The 17910-nt window shown below is 50.2% G+C and overlaps 1 protein-coding gene across 1 annotated transcript in view; it reads left to right on the forward strand.

Annotated features, from left to right (window-relative positions):
- Positions 1-17910, forward strand: part of NUP98 (nucleoporin 98 and 96 precursor) — a 78630-nt gene that overhangs the window by 29570 nt on the left and 31150 nt on the right. The window contains exons 14-20 of the mRNA XM_082276134.1: positions 149-336; positions 2545-2661; positions 2811-3046; positions 3131-3244; positions 4887-5025; positions 6710-6887; positions 7790-7960. Coding sequence (XP_082132260.1) covers positions 149-336; positions 2545-2661; positions 2811-3046; positions 3131-3244; positions 4887-5025; positions 6710-6887; positions 7790-7960 — 1143 coding nt within the window. The remainder of the gene's footprint in view (positions 1-148; positions 337-2544; positions 2662-2810; positions 3047-3130; positions 3245-4886; positions 5026-6709; positions 6888-7789; positions 7961-17910) is intronic.

Raw genomic sequence — 17910 nt, forward strand, 5'->3', positions numbered from 1 at the left:
TTTCGTTGGGGACGCAGGAATGTTGGGGCTATAGTGAGAAAAGTGCCCCAGAACTGGGGGGGGGGGGGGTACCGGTCTCCCTTTTGGGCCCGGTAATTCTTTGCGGTGAAATTGATTCCAGCGTTTTGTGTACATTTTTGTATTTCAGCGTCTGAAGCCCACCAACCCCGCCGCGCAGAAAGCGCTGACCACGCCCACACATTACAAGCTGACCCCGCGTCCCGCGGCCAGGGTGCGCCCTAAGGCACTGAACACAACAGGGACGGCCAAATCGCAGCTATTCGATGGGTTGGACGATGACGAACCACCAATGACAGGCGGAGCTTTCATGCCTAAGTAAGTAGATTTGTTGAGTTTTGTGGTCCCTGTCGGTCAGCTTGGAGGGGCTGATATAAATACATGAGTTCCATTACAGAGGAGGAGGAGACAGTATGCAGAGGAGGCGTTCCTGACGTATGAAGGTGGGCTGTCCCTTCCTGTCCAGGAGACACAACAGGAAGAAAACCTACAAGGGTCCCCATTGAAGATTCCCCCCCCCCCAATTCCAGCTCAGATCTAATCCTTCCCTACTACGTTTCATAGAAATAAAATGTTTAATTTTTGTAAAGGTCCTTTTTTTTTTTTTTTTTCCAATGTAAAATAATAAACCAGTTCTACTTACCAGCTCTCTAATCGCATTACACAGAGTGGCCCCCCGTCGTCCTCTTCTCGGGTCCCCCAGTGGAGCTCTCAGCTTTTCCTCTGTGACCCCCCATAAGCAGCTCAGGATTGAGCCCATATAGCAAGCTCACAGTTCGGCTCAGCCCTGCTCACAGAATTTGATAAACAGCCAATGGCTCCCCCTGCTGCCTCTGTGAACACTGCAGATAGAGCAGATGGGTGCAGCGCTGGATCTAGAGACGACTCGGGTGAGTGGGTCTTCAGGTAAGGGACCACCTCTGACTATTGTGGGGTACAGGCATATATCTGTGGGGGTGACCTTTCTGGTAAGGGACCACCTCTGACTATTGTGGGATACAGGTATATAATATATCTGTGTAGGTATGACCTTTCTGGTAAGGGACCACCTCTATTGTGGGGTACAGGCATATATCTGTGTAGGGATGACCTTCAGGTAAGGGAACATCTCTGACTATTGTGGGGTACAGGCGCATATATCTGTGTAGGGATGACCTTCAGGTAAGGGAACATCTCTGAATATGGGGTATAGGCATACAGTATATCAATATAGGGGTGACCTTCAGGTAAGGGGTGTCCTCTGATCTGATTATTGGGTACAGGCATACAGTATATTGGTTTTAGGAGTGGACTTCAGGTAAGGGACCACCTCTGGTCTGTTATGGGCTACAGGCATATATCTCTGTGGGTGTTGCCTTCAGGTAAGGGACCATTTCTGATTATTGGGGTAGAGGCATACAGTATTACGATGTGGGGGTAGCCTTCAGGTTAAGGGACCACCTCTGATTTGATTTATGAGGTACAGGCATACAGTATTACGATGTGGGGGTAGCCTTCAGGTAAGGGAACATCTCTGAATATGGGGTACTGGCATACAGTATATCTGTTTGGGGGTGACCTTCAGGTAAGGGACCACCTCTGGTCTGTTATGGGCTACAGGCATATATCTCTGTGGGTGTTGCCTTCAGGTAAGGGACCATTTCTGATTATTGGGGTAGAGGCATACAGTATTACGATGTGGGGGTAGCCTTCAGGTTAAGGGACCACCTCTGATTTGATTTATGAGGTACAGGCATACAGTATTACGATGTGGGGGTAGCCTTCAGGTAAGGGAACATCTCTGAATATGGGGTACTGGCATACAGTATATCTGTTTGGGGGTGACCTTCAGGTAAGGGACCACCTCTGGTCTGTTATGGGGTACAGGCATATATCTCTGTGGGTGTTGCCTTCAGGTAAGGGACCATTTCTGATTATTGGGGTAGAGGCATACAGTATTACGATGTGGGGGTAGCCTTCAGGTTAAGGGACCACCTCTGATTTGATTTATGAGGTACAGGCATACAGTATTACGATGTGGGGGTAGCCTTCAGGTAAGGGAACATCTCTGAATATGGGGTACTGGCATACAGTATATCTGTTTGGGGGTGACCTTCAGGTAAGGGACCACCTCTGGTCTGTTATGGGGTACAGGCATATATCTCTGTGGGTGTTGCCTTCAGTTAAGGGACCATTTCTGATTATTGGGGTAGAGGCATACAGTATTACGATGTGGGGGTAGCCTTCAGGTTAAGGGGCCACCTCTGATCTGATTGAGGTAAGGGCATATGTCTGTGTGGGGGTAGCCTTCAGATGAGGGGCCCCCTCTGATCTGATTGAGGTACGGGCATATGTCTGTGTGGGGGTAGCCTTCAGATGAGGGGCCACCTCTGATCTGATTGAGGTACGGGCATATGTCTGTGTGGGGGTAGCCTTCAGGTTAAGGGGCCACCTCTGCCTCTTGCCAGGTCCAGGCATCTATCAGCAGATTACGGCCTATTGCAAAGCTGATGACTTACCGAACGGTTATTTGTGTTTTCTCCCAAGGAAGAGCATCAAGAAGCTGGTCCTGAAGAGCTCTTCCAACATCAGCTCCCTCTTATCTCCTGCAGAGGGAGCTGATGAGACGACCTCCCACAACAGCTACACTGAGACCGGAGACAGGTAATGGCTCACACCATCCGCCATCTTGTGATGTCACACAATCAGTGATCTCATACCTCCTATATATGGAAGGGCTGTGATGTCACGAGATCGGTGATCACATAAATCTATATATGGAACGGATAGGTTTCATTGTTTTTCTTTTTAAGGTCCAATGAAAATCACAGAGTGGAAGAGAACCATGAAGAGGTGTCCACGTTCTACCCTCCTCCATTATCCAAACCTCTTCCCTCCAGCCAAGACAAGCATATGGACAGCATGGATGACACCATCTTGGCCCTGAACATGAGGCCCAGCCTGAGGAGCAGCGGGCTGGATGTCAGCGTGGATGAGAACTCCCTTAACGAGGAGGAGATCATGAATGACGCCCCACCACACCCTGCAGGTTCGGATCACTCTCTGCTCTGGAGAACCGCAGTCTTTCCTTTTGTATGTTCCTCCATGATAACCAATGCATTGGCTTTTTCAGGCATCGTTCTGCTTAGAGAAGGCTACTACACCATCCCATCCATGGAGGAGCTGGGCAACATGGTGGATGACAATGGAGAGTGCATTGTAGATGGCTTCACCATCGGCCGAAAAGGTGGGTGTGACAGGAGTCACTTTGGGCATGGGGGTTGTGGACCCCAAATTCCTTTAAAGAGGTTGGGAGGCACCATGTCCAGCCTTGTGTGGCTTTCTTATGTTTAAGTCACCCTGCATCTTTAATGGATACAGGGTGACCGGGAGGGTGGTGTACACTGAGAATATGGTTTGGACTACTTCAAATGGGACAGTAATATGCATTACCAGTATCTCTCAGGAAATATGGAGATCTATCTTATTCCTATACACTGTTAGGCACAGGAAGTACAACTCCTAATTTGGGCGTCCAGGAACTATGAGAGATACCATGTCTGCTAATCAATGTGTATTAGCTGCAGAGAGAGGGAGGGATTGTTTCCAGCACCCCCTCCTAAAGAATGTCTACTGATTAACTAAGTGCTTTTGTCTAAAATAGGACAGTATGTTAATTGGGTCTGAGACTATTGATAAGTATGTTAATGAGCTCACCTGGCTGTCTACTAAGGGATGTAATTACACAGTCATTGTTCATGTGGTATTCTCAAAGTGTATATAAATGCTGTGTTTCTTTCAATAAAAGAGAAGAGAGTTACTCTTGATCGAACCTCACTACAGAGCCTTGTCTCGTACCTGGGGGGGGGGGGGGGGGGGGGAAGAATTATTGATGGGTTTCATGTATGGTGGATTGGAGTGGTTGATAGCTGTCCTGGTGTTCGGGAGCGGATTATCCTAGACGACTGTAACCCCTTTCATACTTTGGGGTGTCGTTACAGTGGGTGCCCTACATGTGTAATTCCTGTACAGAAACGTATACTGTGCCAATCCTCTACAACACTGAGCTCCTGACAGCAGCACCCTAACCCTACTCCATGCCCCCTTGGAAGGCCAATACCCCCCCCCGTGCTGTATCCTTGGAAGATCAATACTGCCCCCCTCTGTGCTTTACCCTTGGATAATTACATGCATAGCTTGTATGAAGTTGGCGTTCTGGGAGTTGAGGGTTCCCCTGAGATCTCACAATTGTAGGATGTTTAACTTTTGAAAGTACTGAAGGTTCTTTCGCAATTATGAGGGTGGACCCTCAGTTTATAACCTTGGGTACTGGACCTGGACCCACAGCAGGCCTGGCCTGTAATGTTTGCTTTGAGCAAGACCCTGAAAACCTCTTCCACCAATGGTATGTCACATGTTCTATTCCTCATCTATTGGCACATTGATGTAGACATTGCAGGGCTGTAAAATCGGCACATTTTAATAGACCCTCAATCACACCCTAACTGATGAAGTCCGTGTTAAAGCCACAGGATCAGAATGATTGCCAGGCAGCCGGGTCTTTCAGAAAGGTCCATAGCGGTGGTCCTTTGTTCTGTCATGTCGGGTTATGTTTGACCCCAATGGGATGTGGGTGTTCTCTTCCTATAACTGCTCAGAATGTAATGGCTAATCAGACTGACCAGGGAAGAAAATTGCCTAATATTGGGGTCCTGCATGGGTTGGATATGTATGGTCAGGGCCCATTGGCAGGAATTTAGCATAGTGGGTGGGAACAGACAGCCGTTCGGGATGTCACATACTGACCATTATATAAAATGGTGAATGTGGTAATTGGTTCTATGGTAGCACTTTTATCTTCTACTTTTTCTGACCATCTTTTGTTCCAGGCTACGGGTCCATTTTCTTTGAGGGTCTGGTGAATGTGACTAACATGAACCTGGATGAAATAGTCCATATCCGGAATAAGGAGGTGATTGTGTACACAGATGACACAAACAAGCCGCCAGTGGGAGAAGGTCTGAACAGGTATGAAGCTCTTAAATCATTCCTTAGTCATGTAAATAGACGTCCAGTGTAGGATAGTCTTCCCCCCAGGAGCCTCTTCTTCTATTGTAGGATAGTCTTCCCCCAGGAGCCTCTTCTATTGTAGGATAGTCTTCCCCCAGGAGCCTCTTCTATTGTAGGATGGTCTTCCCCAGGAGCCTCTTCTATTGTAGGATAGTCTTCCCCCAGGAGCCTCTTCTATTGTAGGATAGTCTTCCCCCAGGAGCCTCTTCTATTGTAGGATAATCTTCCCCAGGAGCCTCTTCTATTGTAGGATAGTCTTCCCCCAGGAGCCTCTTCTATTGTAGGATAGTCTTCCCCCAGGAGCCTCTTCTTCTATTGTAGGATAGTCTTCCCCCAGGAGCCTCTTCTATTGTAGGATAGTCTTCCCCCAGGAGCCTCTTCTATTGTAGGATAATCTTCCCCAGGAGCCTCTTCTATTGTAGGATAGTCTTCCCCCAGGAGCCTCTTCTATTGTAGGATAGTCTTCCCCCCAGGAGCCTCTTCTATTGTAGGATAGTCTTCCCCCAGGAGCCTCTTCTATTGTAGGATAGTCTTCCCCAGGAGCCTCTTCTATTGTAGGATAGTCTTCCCCCAGGAGCCTCTTCTATTGTAGGATAGTCTTCCCCAGGAGCCTCTTTTATTGTAGGATAGTCTTCCCCCAGGAGCCTCTTCTATTGTAGGACAGTCTTCCCCCAGGAGCCTCTTCTATTGTAGGATAGTCTTCCCCCGGGAGCCTCTTCTATTGTAGGATAGTCTTCCCCAGGAGCCTCTTCTTTTGTAGGATAGTCTTCCCCCAGGAGCCTCTTCTATTGTAGGATAGTCTTCCCCAGGAGCCTCTTCTATTGTAGGATAGTCTTCCCCCAGGAGCCTCTTCTATTGTAGGATAGTCTTCCCCCAGGAGCCTCTTCTATTGTAGGACAGTCTTCCCCCAGGAGCCTCTTCTATTGTAGGACAGTCTTCCCCCAGGAGCCTCTTCTATTGTAGGACAGTCTTCCCCCGGGAGCCTCTTCTATTGTAGGATAGTCTTCCCCCAGGAGCCTCTCTCCAGCCTAGGAAGGTCCCCCCCCCCCCCCCCCCCGGATGCCTACTACTGCTGTCCTGCAAGGCAAATATCTCCCCGGCATGGTGGATTTACAAATCCATCCTAGAATCTGGAAAATTTTTACTTTCCCCTCCCTGGAAGGTGGTAATGATTGTATGCATGGCTGACAAGTTGTTGGTCTACAGTTCTTGGACTGTCCAGGGAGCCTGGTGCCCATGGGAATCGGTGCTCCTTCTCCACATTCTCGATCTGAGAGCCATAAGACTGACTCTCCTACACTGGACCTCTTTCCTACAAGGCCCTCTAGTCAGCGGGACCGGACAGCCTGAATCTACCAGTAACTGCCGGTCTTCCAAAATAAAACCAAATTTGGCACAAAGGAAAGTCTTTCATTCCAAGCAGAACTGAGCAGATGTGCAGTCTTCTAACCTGAAGGAGGTTAATTTCCACTCCTCCTGCAGGTGGCAGTATAACCCGCTAGGTTTCTTACTACCAAGCTGTATCCTTCAGTGAATGATAGAGAAGAAAACTTTGGGTTCAGGTTTTCCTGTATGGCAGAAATATGGTGAAAGCTTGTAAACTGTTTTCTTCATATTGATTATGCTTTTCCCCCCTGCCCAGAGCTGCCGAAGTGACCCTGAATGAAGTCTGGCCAATCAATAAGACCACTCGAGAGCTAATTAAGAGCCCCGAGCAACTGGCTGAGATGAACTACAAAAGCAAGCTGGAGGCAGCTTCTCGGAAGCAGGGAGCCCAGTTCAAGGAGTACCGTCCTGAGACTGGATCCTGGGTGTTCAGGGTGAGTACACTGCCCCAAGACTGGATCCTGGGTGTAATGTCCTTTGCTTTGTGGTTGCTGGGTGGTGGAAGGGTTGGGGGCTGTATAGATGCTGGGCAGTAGAAGGGTTGGGGGGCAGTATGGCGGCTGGGCAGTGGAAGGGTTGGGGGCCGTATGGCGGCTGGGCAGTGGAAGGGTTGGGGGCCGTATGGCGGCTGGGCAGTGGAAGGGTTGGGGGCCGTATGGCGGCTGGGGCAGTGGAAGGGTTGGGGGCCGTATGGCGGCTGGGGCAGTGGAAGGGTTGGGGGCCGTATGGCGGCTGGGGCGGTGGAAGGGTTGGGGGCCGTATGGCGGCTGGGGCGGTGGAAGGGTTGGGGGCCGTATGGCGGCTGAGGCGGTGGAAGGGTTGGGGGCCGTATGGCGGCTGGGGCGGTGGAAGGGTTGGGGGCCGTATGGCGGCTGGGGCGGTGGAAGGGTTGGGGGCCGTATGGCGGCTGGGGCGGTGGAAGGGTTGGGGGCCGTATGGCGGCTGGGGCGGTGGAAGGGTTTGAGGGCCTTATGGTGGCTGGGGCGGTAGAAGGGTTGGGGGCCGTATGGCGGCTGGGGCGGTGGAAGGGTTGGGGGCTGTATGGTGGCTGGGGCGGTGGAAGGGTTGAGGGCCGTATGGCGGCTGGGGCGGTGGAAGGGTTGGGGGCCGTATGGCGGCTGGGGCGGTGGAAGGGTTGGGGGCTGAATGGCGGCTGGGGCGGTGGAAGGGTTTGAGGGCCGTATGGTGGCTGGGGCGGTGGAAGGTTTTGAGGGCCGTATGGCGGTGGAAGGGCTGGGGGTCTTATGGCGGCTGGGTCGGTGAAAGGGCTGGGGGCCGTATGGTCTTTGTAGGGGGTGTGACAGTCTTTTGAATTGCCTGTGCTTTATGTTGGCAGGTGAAGCATTTCTCGAAGTACGGATTGCAGGACTCCGATGAGGAAGAAGATGGTTCGGCTTCTACAGCAGAAAATAAGAAGATTAAAGCTGCAGCTCTCCCACCCCCGGGACAACAAGCACCGCCCCCAGCACAGGCTACTCTGAATGGAAAGCTCAGCCCTCCGCCACAGGTAGAGAGGGGGAAAGGGTCTGGCTGGGAGCCCCAACCTCTTACTGTGGTGACTGGATGAGGAATAAATGAGAACACGGTGTGCTTGGTGTCTGTCCTCTATAGAGCGTCCATTGCTTGTACTGATCTCATGTTATGAACGGCCTGTGGGGGGTTCCTCAGCTCTGAATGAACACCTGGTGATGGGGAGGTTGGATGGATGTTGGGGGTGCAGCTCCTGGTGAGTGGATTTGGTAGAGAGGGAGCTCACACCGGTCCCCTGTGATTGCAGTGTCTCCGGTATTATGGGTCAGCAATGGTGGGCGGTGAGGTAGGCTGGCCATACACTGGAAGACTTCTATTGTTCAGCCCTGTATGCCATCTATGGATTCCTCTGTCCCATATAATAGGAAGCCCATCCAAAATGCAAACCCCATAGGTCTCCCTCACCCATCAGACACATTGCCTATTTCTGTATACATAACACAGTATATAGGATACAATCCTCTTCATCTACGCGTTTCGTCAGGATGAAGGCAGCGCAGACTGATGTCATTGTATTTTATTCACATGGATAGGACATGTACACCTCCATCCACAGAAGCTGCACCCCTAAATCAGATGGGTGAAACCTGTATACAATATGGGGGGCGGTCCACAGTAAATCTCCCATGAGGACCTGTCATGTATTGGTCTCCTTGACAACCTGTTTAATGTATTCATAGACTGAGGTCTCCCCTGCAGGCTGGGGGGGCTGTTTAGTGGGGTGATAACCGGGGAGGTATTCTCTCATTCATAGAGGACACAGAATTTCATACATTCAGGTTGTACTGCCATCTACAGGAGGGTGAGACACTGGCAGACCGTTGTCTCCTGAAGATGGCAGTATAACCCCGGGGTTAGGAAGAGGTCCTGTCATATACTCCTAGTGATGTACAGTGTGAGCCGAGTGCCTGCAGCTGTGCAACAATATCTCATATGCAGCGCGTGTGCGCTCTCCGCTGATCCCGTATGCAGCGCTCACCGCTCCTCCCGTATGCAGCGCGTGTGCGCTCTCCGCTGATCCCGTATGCAGCGCTCACCGCTCCTCCCGTATGCAGCGCGTGTGCGCTCTCCGCTGATCCCGTATGCAGCGCTCACCGCTCCTCCCGTATGCAGCGCGTGTGTGCTCACCGCTGATCCCCTATGCAGCGCTCACCGCTCCTCCCGTATGCAGCGCGTGTGTGCTCACCGCTGATCCCGTATACAGCGCTCACCGCTCCTCCCGTATGCAGCGCGTGTGTGCTCACCGCTGATCCCGTATGCAGCGCTCACCGCTCCTCCCGTATGCAGCGCGTGTGTGCTCACCGCTGATCCCCTATGCAGCGCTCACCGCTCCTCCCGTATGCAGCGCGTGTGTGCTCACCGCTGATCCCGTATGCAGCGCTCACTGCTCCTCCCGTATGCAGCGCCTGTGTGCTCACCGCTGATCCCGTATGCAGCGCTCACCGCTCCTCCCGTATGCAGCGCGTGTGCGCTCTCCGCTGATCCCGTATGCAGCGCTCACCGCTCCTCCCGTATGCAGCGCGTGTGCGCTCTCCGCTGATCCCGTATGCAGCGCTCATCGCTCCTCCCGTATGCAGCGCGTGTGCGCTCACCGCTGATCCCGTATGCAGCACTCACCGCTCCTCCCGTATGCAGCGCGTGTGTGCTCACCGCTGATCCCGTATGCAGCGCTCACCGCTCCTCCCGTATGCAGCGCGTGTGTGCTCACCGCTGATCCCGTATACAGCGCTCACCGCTCCTCCCGTATGCAGCGCGTGTGTGCTCACCGCTGATCCCGTATACAGCGCTCACCGCTCCTCCCGTATGCAGCGCGTGTGTGCTCACCGCTGATCCCGTATGCAGCGCTCACCGCTCCTCCCGTATGCAGCGCGTGTGTGCTCACTGCTGATCCCGTATACAGCGCACGCTGTTATGCTGGTACTGTACGTGGCTCGCATGCTGTAATGCTGGTACTGTACGGGGCGCGTGTAAATCCAATTTACAGACATGTGCAGGTTTTGTAGGTGTTAAATCAGTGATTTATCCTTCCATTGTACAATGTATTGTGTGATTGTCTGTGGGGGAATCTCCTCCTCCATCTCTCATTAAAGAAAACCTCCTCCAATGTTTCGGATGATTGTTATTTGGGTCTCAGAATGATTTTCTGTAGATGAAGGCACAGCTGGGAAAAGGAAGTGGGGGAGCATATAAAGCTGTCTGTACAATGTGCATGGAGAGGTGGCCGCACGTTGCACAGTGTCCGTGGGGGGGGGGGGGGGCATAAGCTATACTAATTGCCGCACGTTGCATCGCCCCCCTGGTGGGCGGCCACACATTTCACTGCCTCCCCAAGGGGGGGGGGGGGGGACAGCGGAGGCAATAAGCTGTACTGATTGTACAATCTCCTCCTAGATCTTCCAAGCACTATGAAGTATTGGGGTCTTCAAGGTTGAATACACGATGAGTACATTGAGTATGGGGGTCTTCAGGGCTGGTGAGAACATTAAGGTTTGGGGGAGTACATTAAGATATGGGGGTCTTCAGGGCTGATGAGTAAATTGAGGTATGGGGGTCCTCAAGGCTGATGAGTAAATTGAGGTATTGGGGTCCTCAGGGCTGATGAGTAAATTGAGGTATTGGGGTCCTCAAGGCTGATGAGTACATTGTTTATCTACAGGAGATGGTAAAATCTTTGTACAATCATGCTGTATAGCGAGTGGCCATTGTGAGACCCCAGTCAGGGAACCCCAATCAGAGAGGCCACAGAATGGCAGGTGAGTGGCTCCTCCTGCACCCTGAGTCCCATGTCTGATGAATGGAAGAACTCCGCCGCATTTTCCTCATCCAGCAATCACATGGTCTCTCCCGAGAATATGGTTTATAAAGATGGCGGCAGGATCCTTCCCTCCCCATTACAGGACATGGAGGCGGGTACATTACACCCATATAATTGGTTATTGCTGGGGTCCTGAATACCACTGCATGGAGTATGAAGAAGGGTGACCACTGAAGAGCATGGTCCGGTCCATGTGGGTGTATTTGGGGGTTCAGGGCCATATTTGCTCAGACAGTTATAATGGAAATATTGCCAACACTCCCGTTTCTGGAATCGGCAGTTTGGTGTCAGTGGGCGCTGCAGGAACCCTCAGCTGGAAAACCTAGACCAGGATCTTCACACTATGGCCCTCCAGCAGTTCAGGAACTACAATTCCCATCATGCCTAGTCATGTCTGTAAATGTCAAGAGTTGTACAATGCCTGATGGGACATGTAGTTCTGCACCAGCTGTAGGGCCGTAGTTTGGAGATCCCTGACCTAAACCTTCAAAGCTGAAGATCCGTCACTAGCTGGAGGGCCGTAGTTTGGAGATCCCTGACCTAGACATTTAAAGCTGAAGATCCGTCACCAGCTGGAGGGTCGTAGTTTGGAGATCCTAGACCTTCAAAGCTGAAGATCCGTCACCAGCTGTAGGGCCGTAGTTTGGAGATCCCTGACCTAAACCTTCAAAGCTGAAGATCCGTCACTAGCTGGAGGGCCGTAGTTTGGAGATCCCTGACCTAGACCTTTAAAGCTGAAGATCTGTCACCAGCTGGAGGGCTGTAGTTTGGAGATCCCTGAAGTAGACCTTCAAAGCTGAAGATCCGTCACCAGCTGGAGGGTCGTAGTTTGGAGATCCTAGACCTTCAAAGCTGAAGATCCGTCACTAGCTGGAGGGCCGTAGTTTGGAGATCCCTGACCTAGACCTTCAAAGCTGAAGATCCGTCACCAGCTGGAGGGTCGTAGTTGGGAGATCCCTGACCTAGACCTTCAAAGCTGAAGATCCGTCACCAGCTGGAGGGTCGTAGTTGGGAGATCCCTGACCTAGACCTTCAAAGCTGAAGATCCGTCACCAGCTGGAGGGTCGTAGTTTGGAGATCCTAGACCTTCAAAGCTGAAGATCCGTCACCAGCTGGAGGGCTGTAGTTTGGAGATCCCTGACCTAGACCTTCAAAGCTGAAGATCCGTCACCAGCTGGAGGGTCGTAGTTGGGAGATCCCTGACCTAGACCTTCAAAGCTGAAGATCCGTCACCAGCTGGAGGGTCGTAGTTTGGAGATCCTAGACCTTCAAAGCTGAAGATCCGTCACCAGCTGGAGGGCTGTAGTTTGGAGATCCCTGACCTAGACCTTCAAAGCTGAAGATCTGTCACCAGCTGGAGGGTCGTAGTTTGGAGATCCTAGACCTTCAAAGCTGAAGATCCGTCACCAGCTGGAGGGCTGTAGTTTGGAGATCCCTGACCTAGACCTTCAAAGCTGAAGATCCGTCACCAGCTGGAGGGCCGTAGTTTGGAGATCCTAGACCTTCAAAGCTGAAGATCCGTCACCAGCTGGAGGGCTGTAGTTTTGGAGATCCCTGACCTAGACCTTCAAAGCTGAAGATCCGTCACCAGCTGGAGGGTCGTAGTTGGGAGATCCCTGACCTAGACCTTCAAAGCTGAAGATCCGTCACCAGCTGGAGGGTCGTAGTTTGGAGATCCTAGACCTTCAAAGCTGAAGATTCGTCACCAGCTGGAGGGCCGTAGTTTGGAGATCCCTGACCTAGACCTTCAAAGCTGAAGATCTGTCACCAGCTGGAGGGTCGTAGTTTGGAGATCCTAGACCTTCAAAGCTGAAGATCCGTCACCAGCTGGAGGGCTGTAGTTTGGAGATCCCTGACCTAGACCTTCAAAGCTGAAGATCCGTCACCAGCTGGAGGGTCGTAGTTGGGAGATCCCTGACCTAGACCTTCAAAGCTGAAGATCCGTCACCAGCTGGAGGGTCGTAGTTTGGAGATCCTAGACCTTCAAAGCTGAAGATCCGTCACCAGCTGGAGGGCTGTAGTTTGGAGATCCCTGACCTAGACCTTCAAAGCTGAAGATCCGTCACCAGCTGGAGGGCCGTAGTTTGGAGATCCTAGACCTTTAAAGCTGAAGATCCGTCACCAGCTGGAGGGCTGTAGTTTGGAGATCCCTGACCTAGACCTTCAAAGCTGAAGATCCGTCACCAGCTGGAGGGTCGTAGTTGGGAGATCCCTGACCTAGACCTTCAAAGCTGAAGATCCGTCACCAGCTGGAGGGTCGTAGTTTGGAGATCCTAGACCTTCAAAGCTGAAGATCCGTCACCAGCTGGAGGGCTGTAGTTTGGAGATCCCTAACCTAGACCTTCAAAGCTGAAGATCCGTCACCAGCTGGAGGGCCGTAGTTTGGAGATCCCTGAACTAGACCTTTAAAGCTGAAGATCCGTCACCAGCTGGAGGGCCGTAGTTGGGAGATCCCTGACCTAGACCTTCAAAGCTAAAGATCCGTCACCAGCTGGAGGGCCGTAGTTTGGAGATCCCTGACCTAGACCTTCCAAGCTGAAGATCTTTTACCAGCTGGAGGGCCGTAGTTGGGAGATCCCTGACCTAGACCTTTAAAGCTGAAGATCCGTCACTAGCTAGAGGGCCGTAGTTGGGAGATCCCTGACCTAAACCTTCAAAGCTGAAGATCCGTCACCAGCTGGAGGGTCGTAGTTTGGAGATCCCTGACCTAAACCTTCAAAGCTGAAGATCCGTCACCAGCTGGAGGGTCGTAGTTGGGAGATCCCTGACCTAGACCTTCAAAGCTGAAGATCCGTCACCAGCTGGAGGGTCGTAGTTTGGAGATCCTAGACCTTCAAAGCTGAAGATCCGTCACCAGCTGGAGGGCTGTAGTTTGGAGATCCCTGACCTAGACCTTCAAAGCTGAAGATCCGTCACCAGCTGGAGGGTCGTAGTTGGGAGATCCCTGACCTAGACCTTCAAAGCTGAAGATCCGTCACCAGCTGGAGGGTCGTAGTTTGGAGATCCTAGACCTTCAAAGCTGAAGATCCGTCACCAGCTGGAGGGCTGTAGTTTGGAGATCCCTAACCTAGACCTTCAAAGCTGAAGATCCGTCACCAGCTGGAGGGCCGTAGTTTGGAGATCCCTGAACTAGACCTTTAAAGCTGAAGATCCGTCACCAGCTGGAGGGCCGTAGTTGGGAGATCCCTGACCTAGACCTTCAAAGCTAAAGATCCGTCACCAGCTGGAGGGCCGTAGTTTGGAGATCCCTGACCTAGACCTTCCAAGCTGAAGATCTTTTACCAGCTGGAGGGCCGTAGTTGGGAGATCCCTGACCTAGACCTTTAAAGCTGAAGATCCGTCACTAGCTAGAGGGCCGTAGTTGGGAGATCCCTGACCTAAACCTTCAAAGCTGAAGATCCGTCACTAGCTGGAGGGTCGTAGTTTGGAGATCCCTGACCTAGCCCTTCAAAGCTGAAGATCCGTCACCAGCTGGAGGGCCGTAGTTGGGAGATCCTAGACCTTCAAAGCTGAAGATCCGTCACCAGCTGGAGGGCTGTAGTTTGGAGATCCCTGACCTAGACCTTCAAAGCTGAAGATCTGTCACCAGCTGGAGGGTCGTAGTTTGGAGATCCTAGACCTTCAAAGCTGAAGATCCGTCACCAGCTGGAGGGCTGTAGTTTGGAGATCCCTGACCTAGACCTTCAAAGCTGAAGATCCGTCACCAGCTGGAGGGCCGTAGTTTGGAGATCCTAGACCTTCAAAGCTGAAGATCCGTCACCAGCTGGAGGGTCGTAGTTGGGAGATCCCTGACCTAGACCTTCAAAGCTGAAGATCCGTCACCAGCTGGAGGGTCGTAGTTTGGAGATCCTAGACCTTCAAAGCTGAAGATCCGTCACCAGCTGGAGGGCCGTAGTTGGGAGATCCCTGACCTAGACCTTTAAAGCTGAAGATCCGTCACCAGCTGGAGGGCCGTAGTTGGGAGATCCCTGACCTAGACCTTCAAAGCTAAAGATCCGTCACCAGCTGGAGGGTCGTAGTTTAGAGATCCTAGACCTTCAAAGCTGAAGATCCGTCACTAGCTAGAGGGCCGTAGTTGGGAGATCCCTGACCTAAACCTTCAAAGCTGAAGATCCGTCACTAGCTGGAGGGTCGTAGTTTGGAGATCCCAGACCTAGACCTTCAAAGCTGAAGATCTGTCACCAGCATACCAGGGATTCTTCAAAGCTTTATTCAGTGGTCCCAGCATATTACAAAGGGCAACGTTTGGGAGCCATGCTGGGCCCTTTCACCAGACAAGGGAGTCACTTACCTGGTGAAGGGGCCCTGTCGTCTTTGTTGATGTGCTGTGACCACTGAGTAAAGCTTTGGATCTGTTTTGGAGAATCCTTGGTGGTGCTGGTGACAGATCTTCCGCTCCCCCTGTGCAGACCGTCCCATTAATGTCGGTTTGGGGGTGCAATGTCTGATGTTCCCAGTCTGACCTCAGTGCGGGTCATTGTCTCCACATGCAGGCGGTGAGTTCAGGGACCCGCCCCTGTGTCCCCCCCATTAACTTGAATGGGGGGGCCTGCACAGGGATACATGGAAGCACACTTTTTTTGAGACTTGTTTGGTATCCATTGTGTCGGGAGTCACTTTGGTTGGGGGGCTTGTGGAACCCAGATTGCTTTAGGGAGGTTGGGAGACACCTTGTCCCGCTTCCCCGGCCCCTGTTATGTGTAAGTCACCCTGTGTCTATTAGGGGCACAGGGTGACCAAGAACCCCAGTCTGGTCTGCAGTAATCAGACTCGCTGTACAACCACACCGGACTCAGCCTTTCCTGTCACCCCGGTTATCCTGGGTTCTATATGTGTGGTTTGTGTTGGGGGAGGGGCTCTTTCACTATAATATTTCTGAACAGTGTCCCTCAGGAAATATATGAAGATGAACAGTTTGACCTTTCAAATTGCAGGAGACTCTTGCTAGTGGGGTGGGCTTTGTTATTAAGTAATAAAAAGAAAAGAGAAGGCGCCTGGCCCTTTAAATAAAAGATTGTTGAACCTGCTGCCCTTTTAGTTGTAATAAAACAATAAATAGGTATATATCATAGGTAAAAAGGCGCTGGTAATCTTAATATATCACGTGTTATAAAAATTAATAGGTGATTTAAAGTGTAATATATGTGATTAAAAATTGCTACAAATATATATATGATCTACTATTGGTGCAATTAGCAAAGAAAAGTGCATACCAGTGCAATTTCAATTCAGAAGTGTTTGTGCTTCTCAAAGTAAATTAATCCACAAAGGTGTGGATCAGTGAACCAATAAATAGATATATAAAGAATTCCATACAAAAATCACATAAGAATATATAAAAATATAAATATATAAATGTGCTCCAAGTAGTGTTTAAAAATCCAGGCAATAGCATGCAATCAAAATTGTGCTTGGTGGATTCTTATTAATCCCTTCACAGTGCTCCAGGTGCTGGGATGTGACAACCGTCAATTAAGAAGTGCTTGTGCTTCTCAAAGTAAATGAATCCACAAAGGTGTGGATCAGTGAACCAATAAATAAATATATAAAGAATTCCATACAAAAATCACATAAGGATATATAAAAAAATCACATAAGAATATATAAAAAAGTATAAATATATAAATGTGCTCCAAGTAGTGTTTAAAAGTCCAAGCAATAGCATGCAATCAAAATTGTGCTTGGTGAATTCTTAATAATCCATTCACAGTGCTCCAGGTGCTGGGATGTGACAACCGTGGCCTCTTACCAGCTAGCAGCAGGTCACAAGGACCCCCAACGCCTGTGATCCCTTTATTGGGTGGATCAGACCTCTCCTCGATTGCTTGGATCTCTGGCTCCTATATTACTCGAGTTGGACCATGTAGTCCCCCCATACACATAAAGATATAGAAGAACAAATAGCCTCCAATAGTGAAATACTGTTTTATTCTCCAAAAAACATACACTATAAGGTGACAATTAGCCTCTTACTATTTGTTGTGCCCTCCTGGCACTGGGCAATTCGGCAGTACAAAATCGTTTTTTTGGGTCTTAGGAAGATATTCTCCGGGGATCTGCAGCACCCTGTATCTCCTTTCCCCCTTTCTTTGTATTGCAGCGGTGGATGTGTATCCCAGCCTCTGTTCCGAATGCCTCTGTGTGTTACTTCCGGGTTAGCATTGATTGGTGGTCAATGCTAACCCGGAAGTAACACACAGAGGCATTCGGAACAGAGGCTGGGATACACATCCACCGCTGCAATACAAAGAAAGGGGGAAAGGAGATACAGGGTGCTGCAGATCCCCGGAGAATATCTTCCTAAGACCCAAAAAAACGATTTTGTACTGCCGAATTGCCCAGTGCCAGGAGGGCACAACAAATAGTAAGAGGCTAATTGTCACCTTATAGTGTATGTTTTTTGGAGAATAAAACAGTATTTCACTATTGGAGGCTATTTGTTCTTCTATATCTTTATGTGTATGGGGGGACTACATGGTCCAACTCGAGTAATATAGGAGCCAGAGATCCAAGCAATCGAGGAGAGGTCTGATCCACCCAATAAAGGGATCACAGGCGTTGGGGGTCCTTGTGACCTGCTGCTAGCTGGTAAGAGGCCACGGTTGTCACATCCCAGCACCTGGAGCACTGTGAATGGATTATTAAGAATTCACCAAGCACAATTTTGATTGCATGCTATTGCTTGGACTTTTAAACACTACTTGGAGCACATTTATATATTTATACTTTTTTATATATTCTTATGTGATTTTTTTATATATCCTTATGTGATTTTTGTATGGAATTCTTTATATATTTATTTATTGGTTCACTGATCCACACCTTTGTGGATTAATTTACTTTGAGAAGCACAAGCACTTCTTAATTGACGGTTGTCACATCCCAGCACCTGGAGCACTGTGAAGGGATTAATAAGAATCCACCAAGCACAATTTTGATTGCATGCTATTGCCTGGATTTTTAAACACTACTTGGAGCACATTTATATATTTATATTTTTATATATTCTTATGTGATTTTTGTATGGAATTCTTTATATATCTATTTATTGGTTCACTGATCCACACCTTTGTGGATTAATTTACTTTGAGAAGCACAAACACTTCTGAATT

The sequence above is a fragment of the Pelophylax lessonae genome (genome assembly GCF_965119305.1).
Source record: "Pelophylax lessonae genome assembly, contig: HAP1_SCAFFOLD_294, whole genome shotgun sequence".
NCBI lineage: Eukaryota > Metazoa > Chordata > Amphibia > Anura > Ranidae > Pelophylax > Pelophylax lessonae.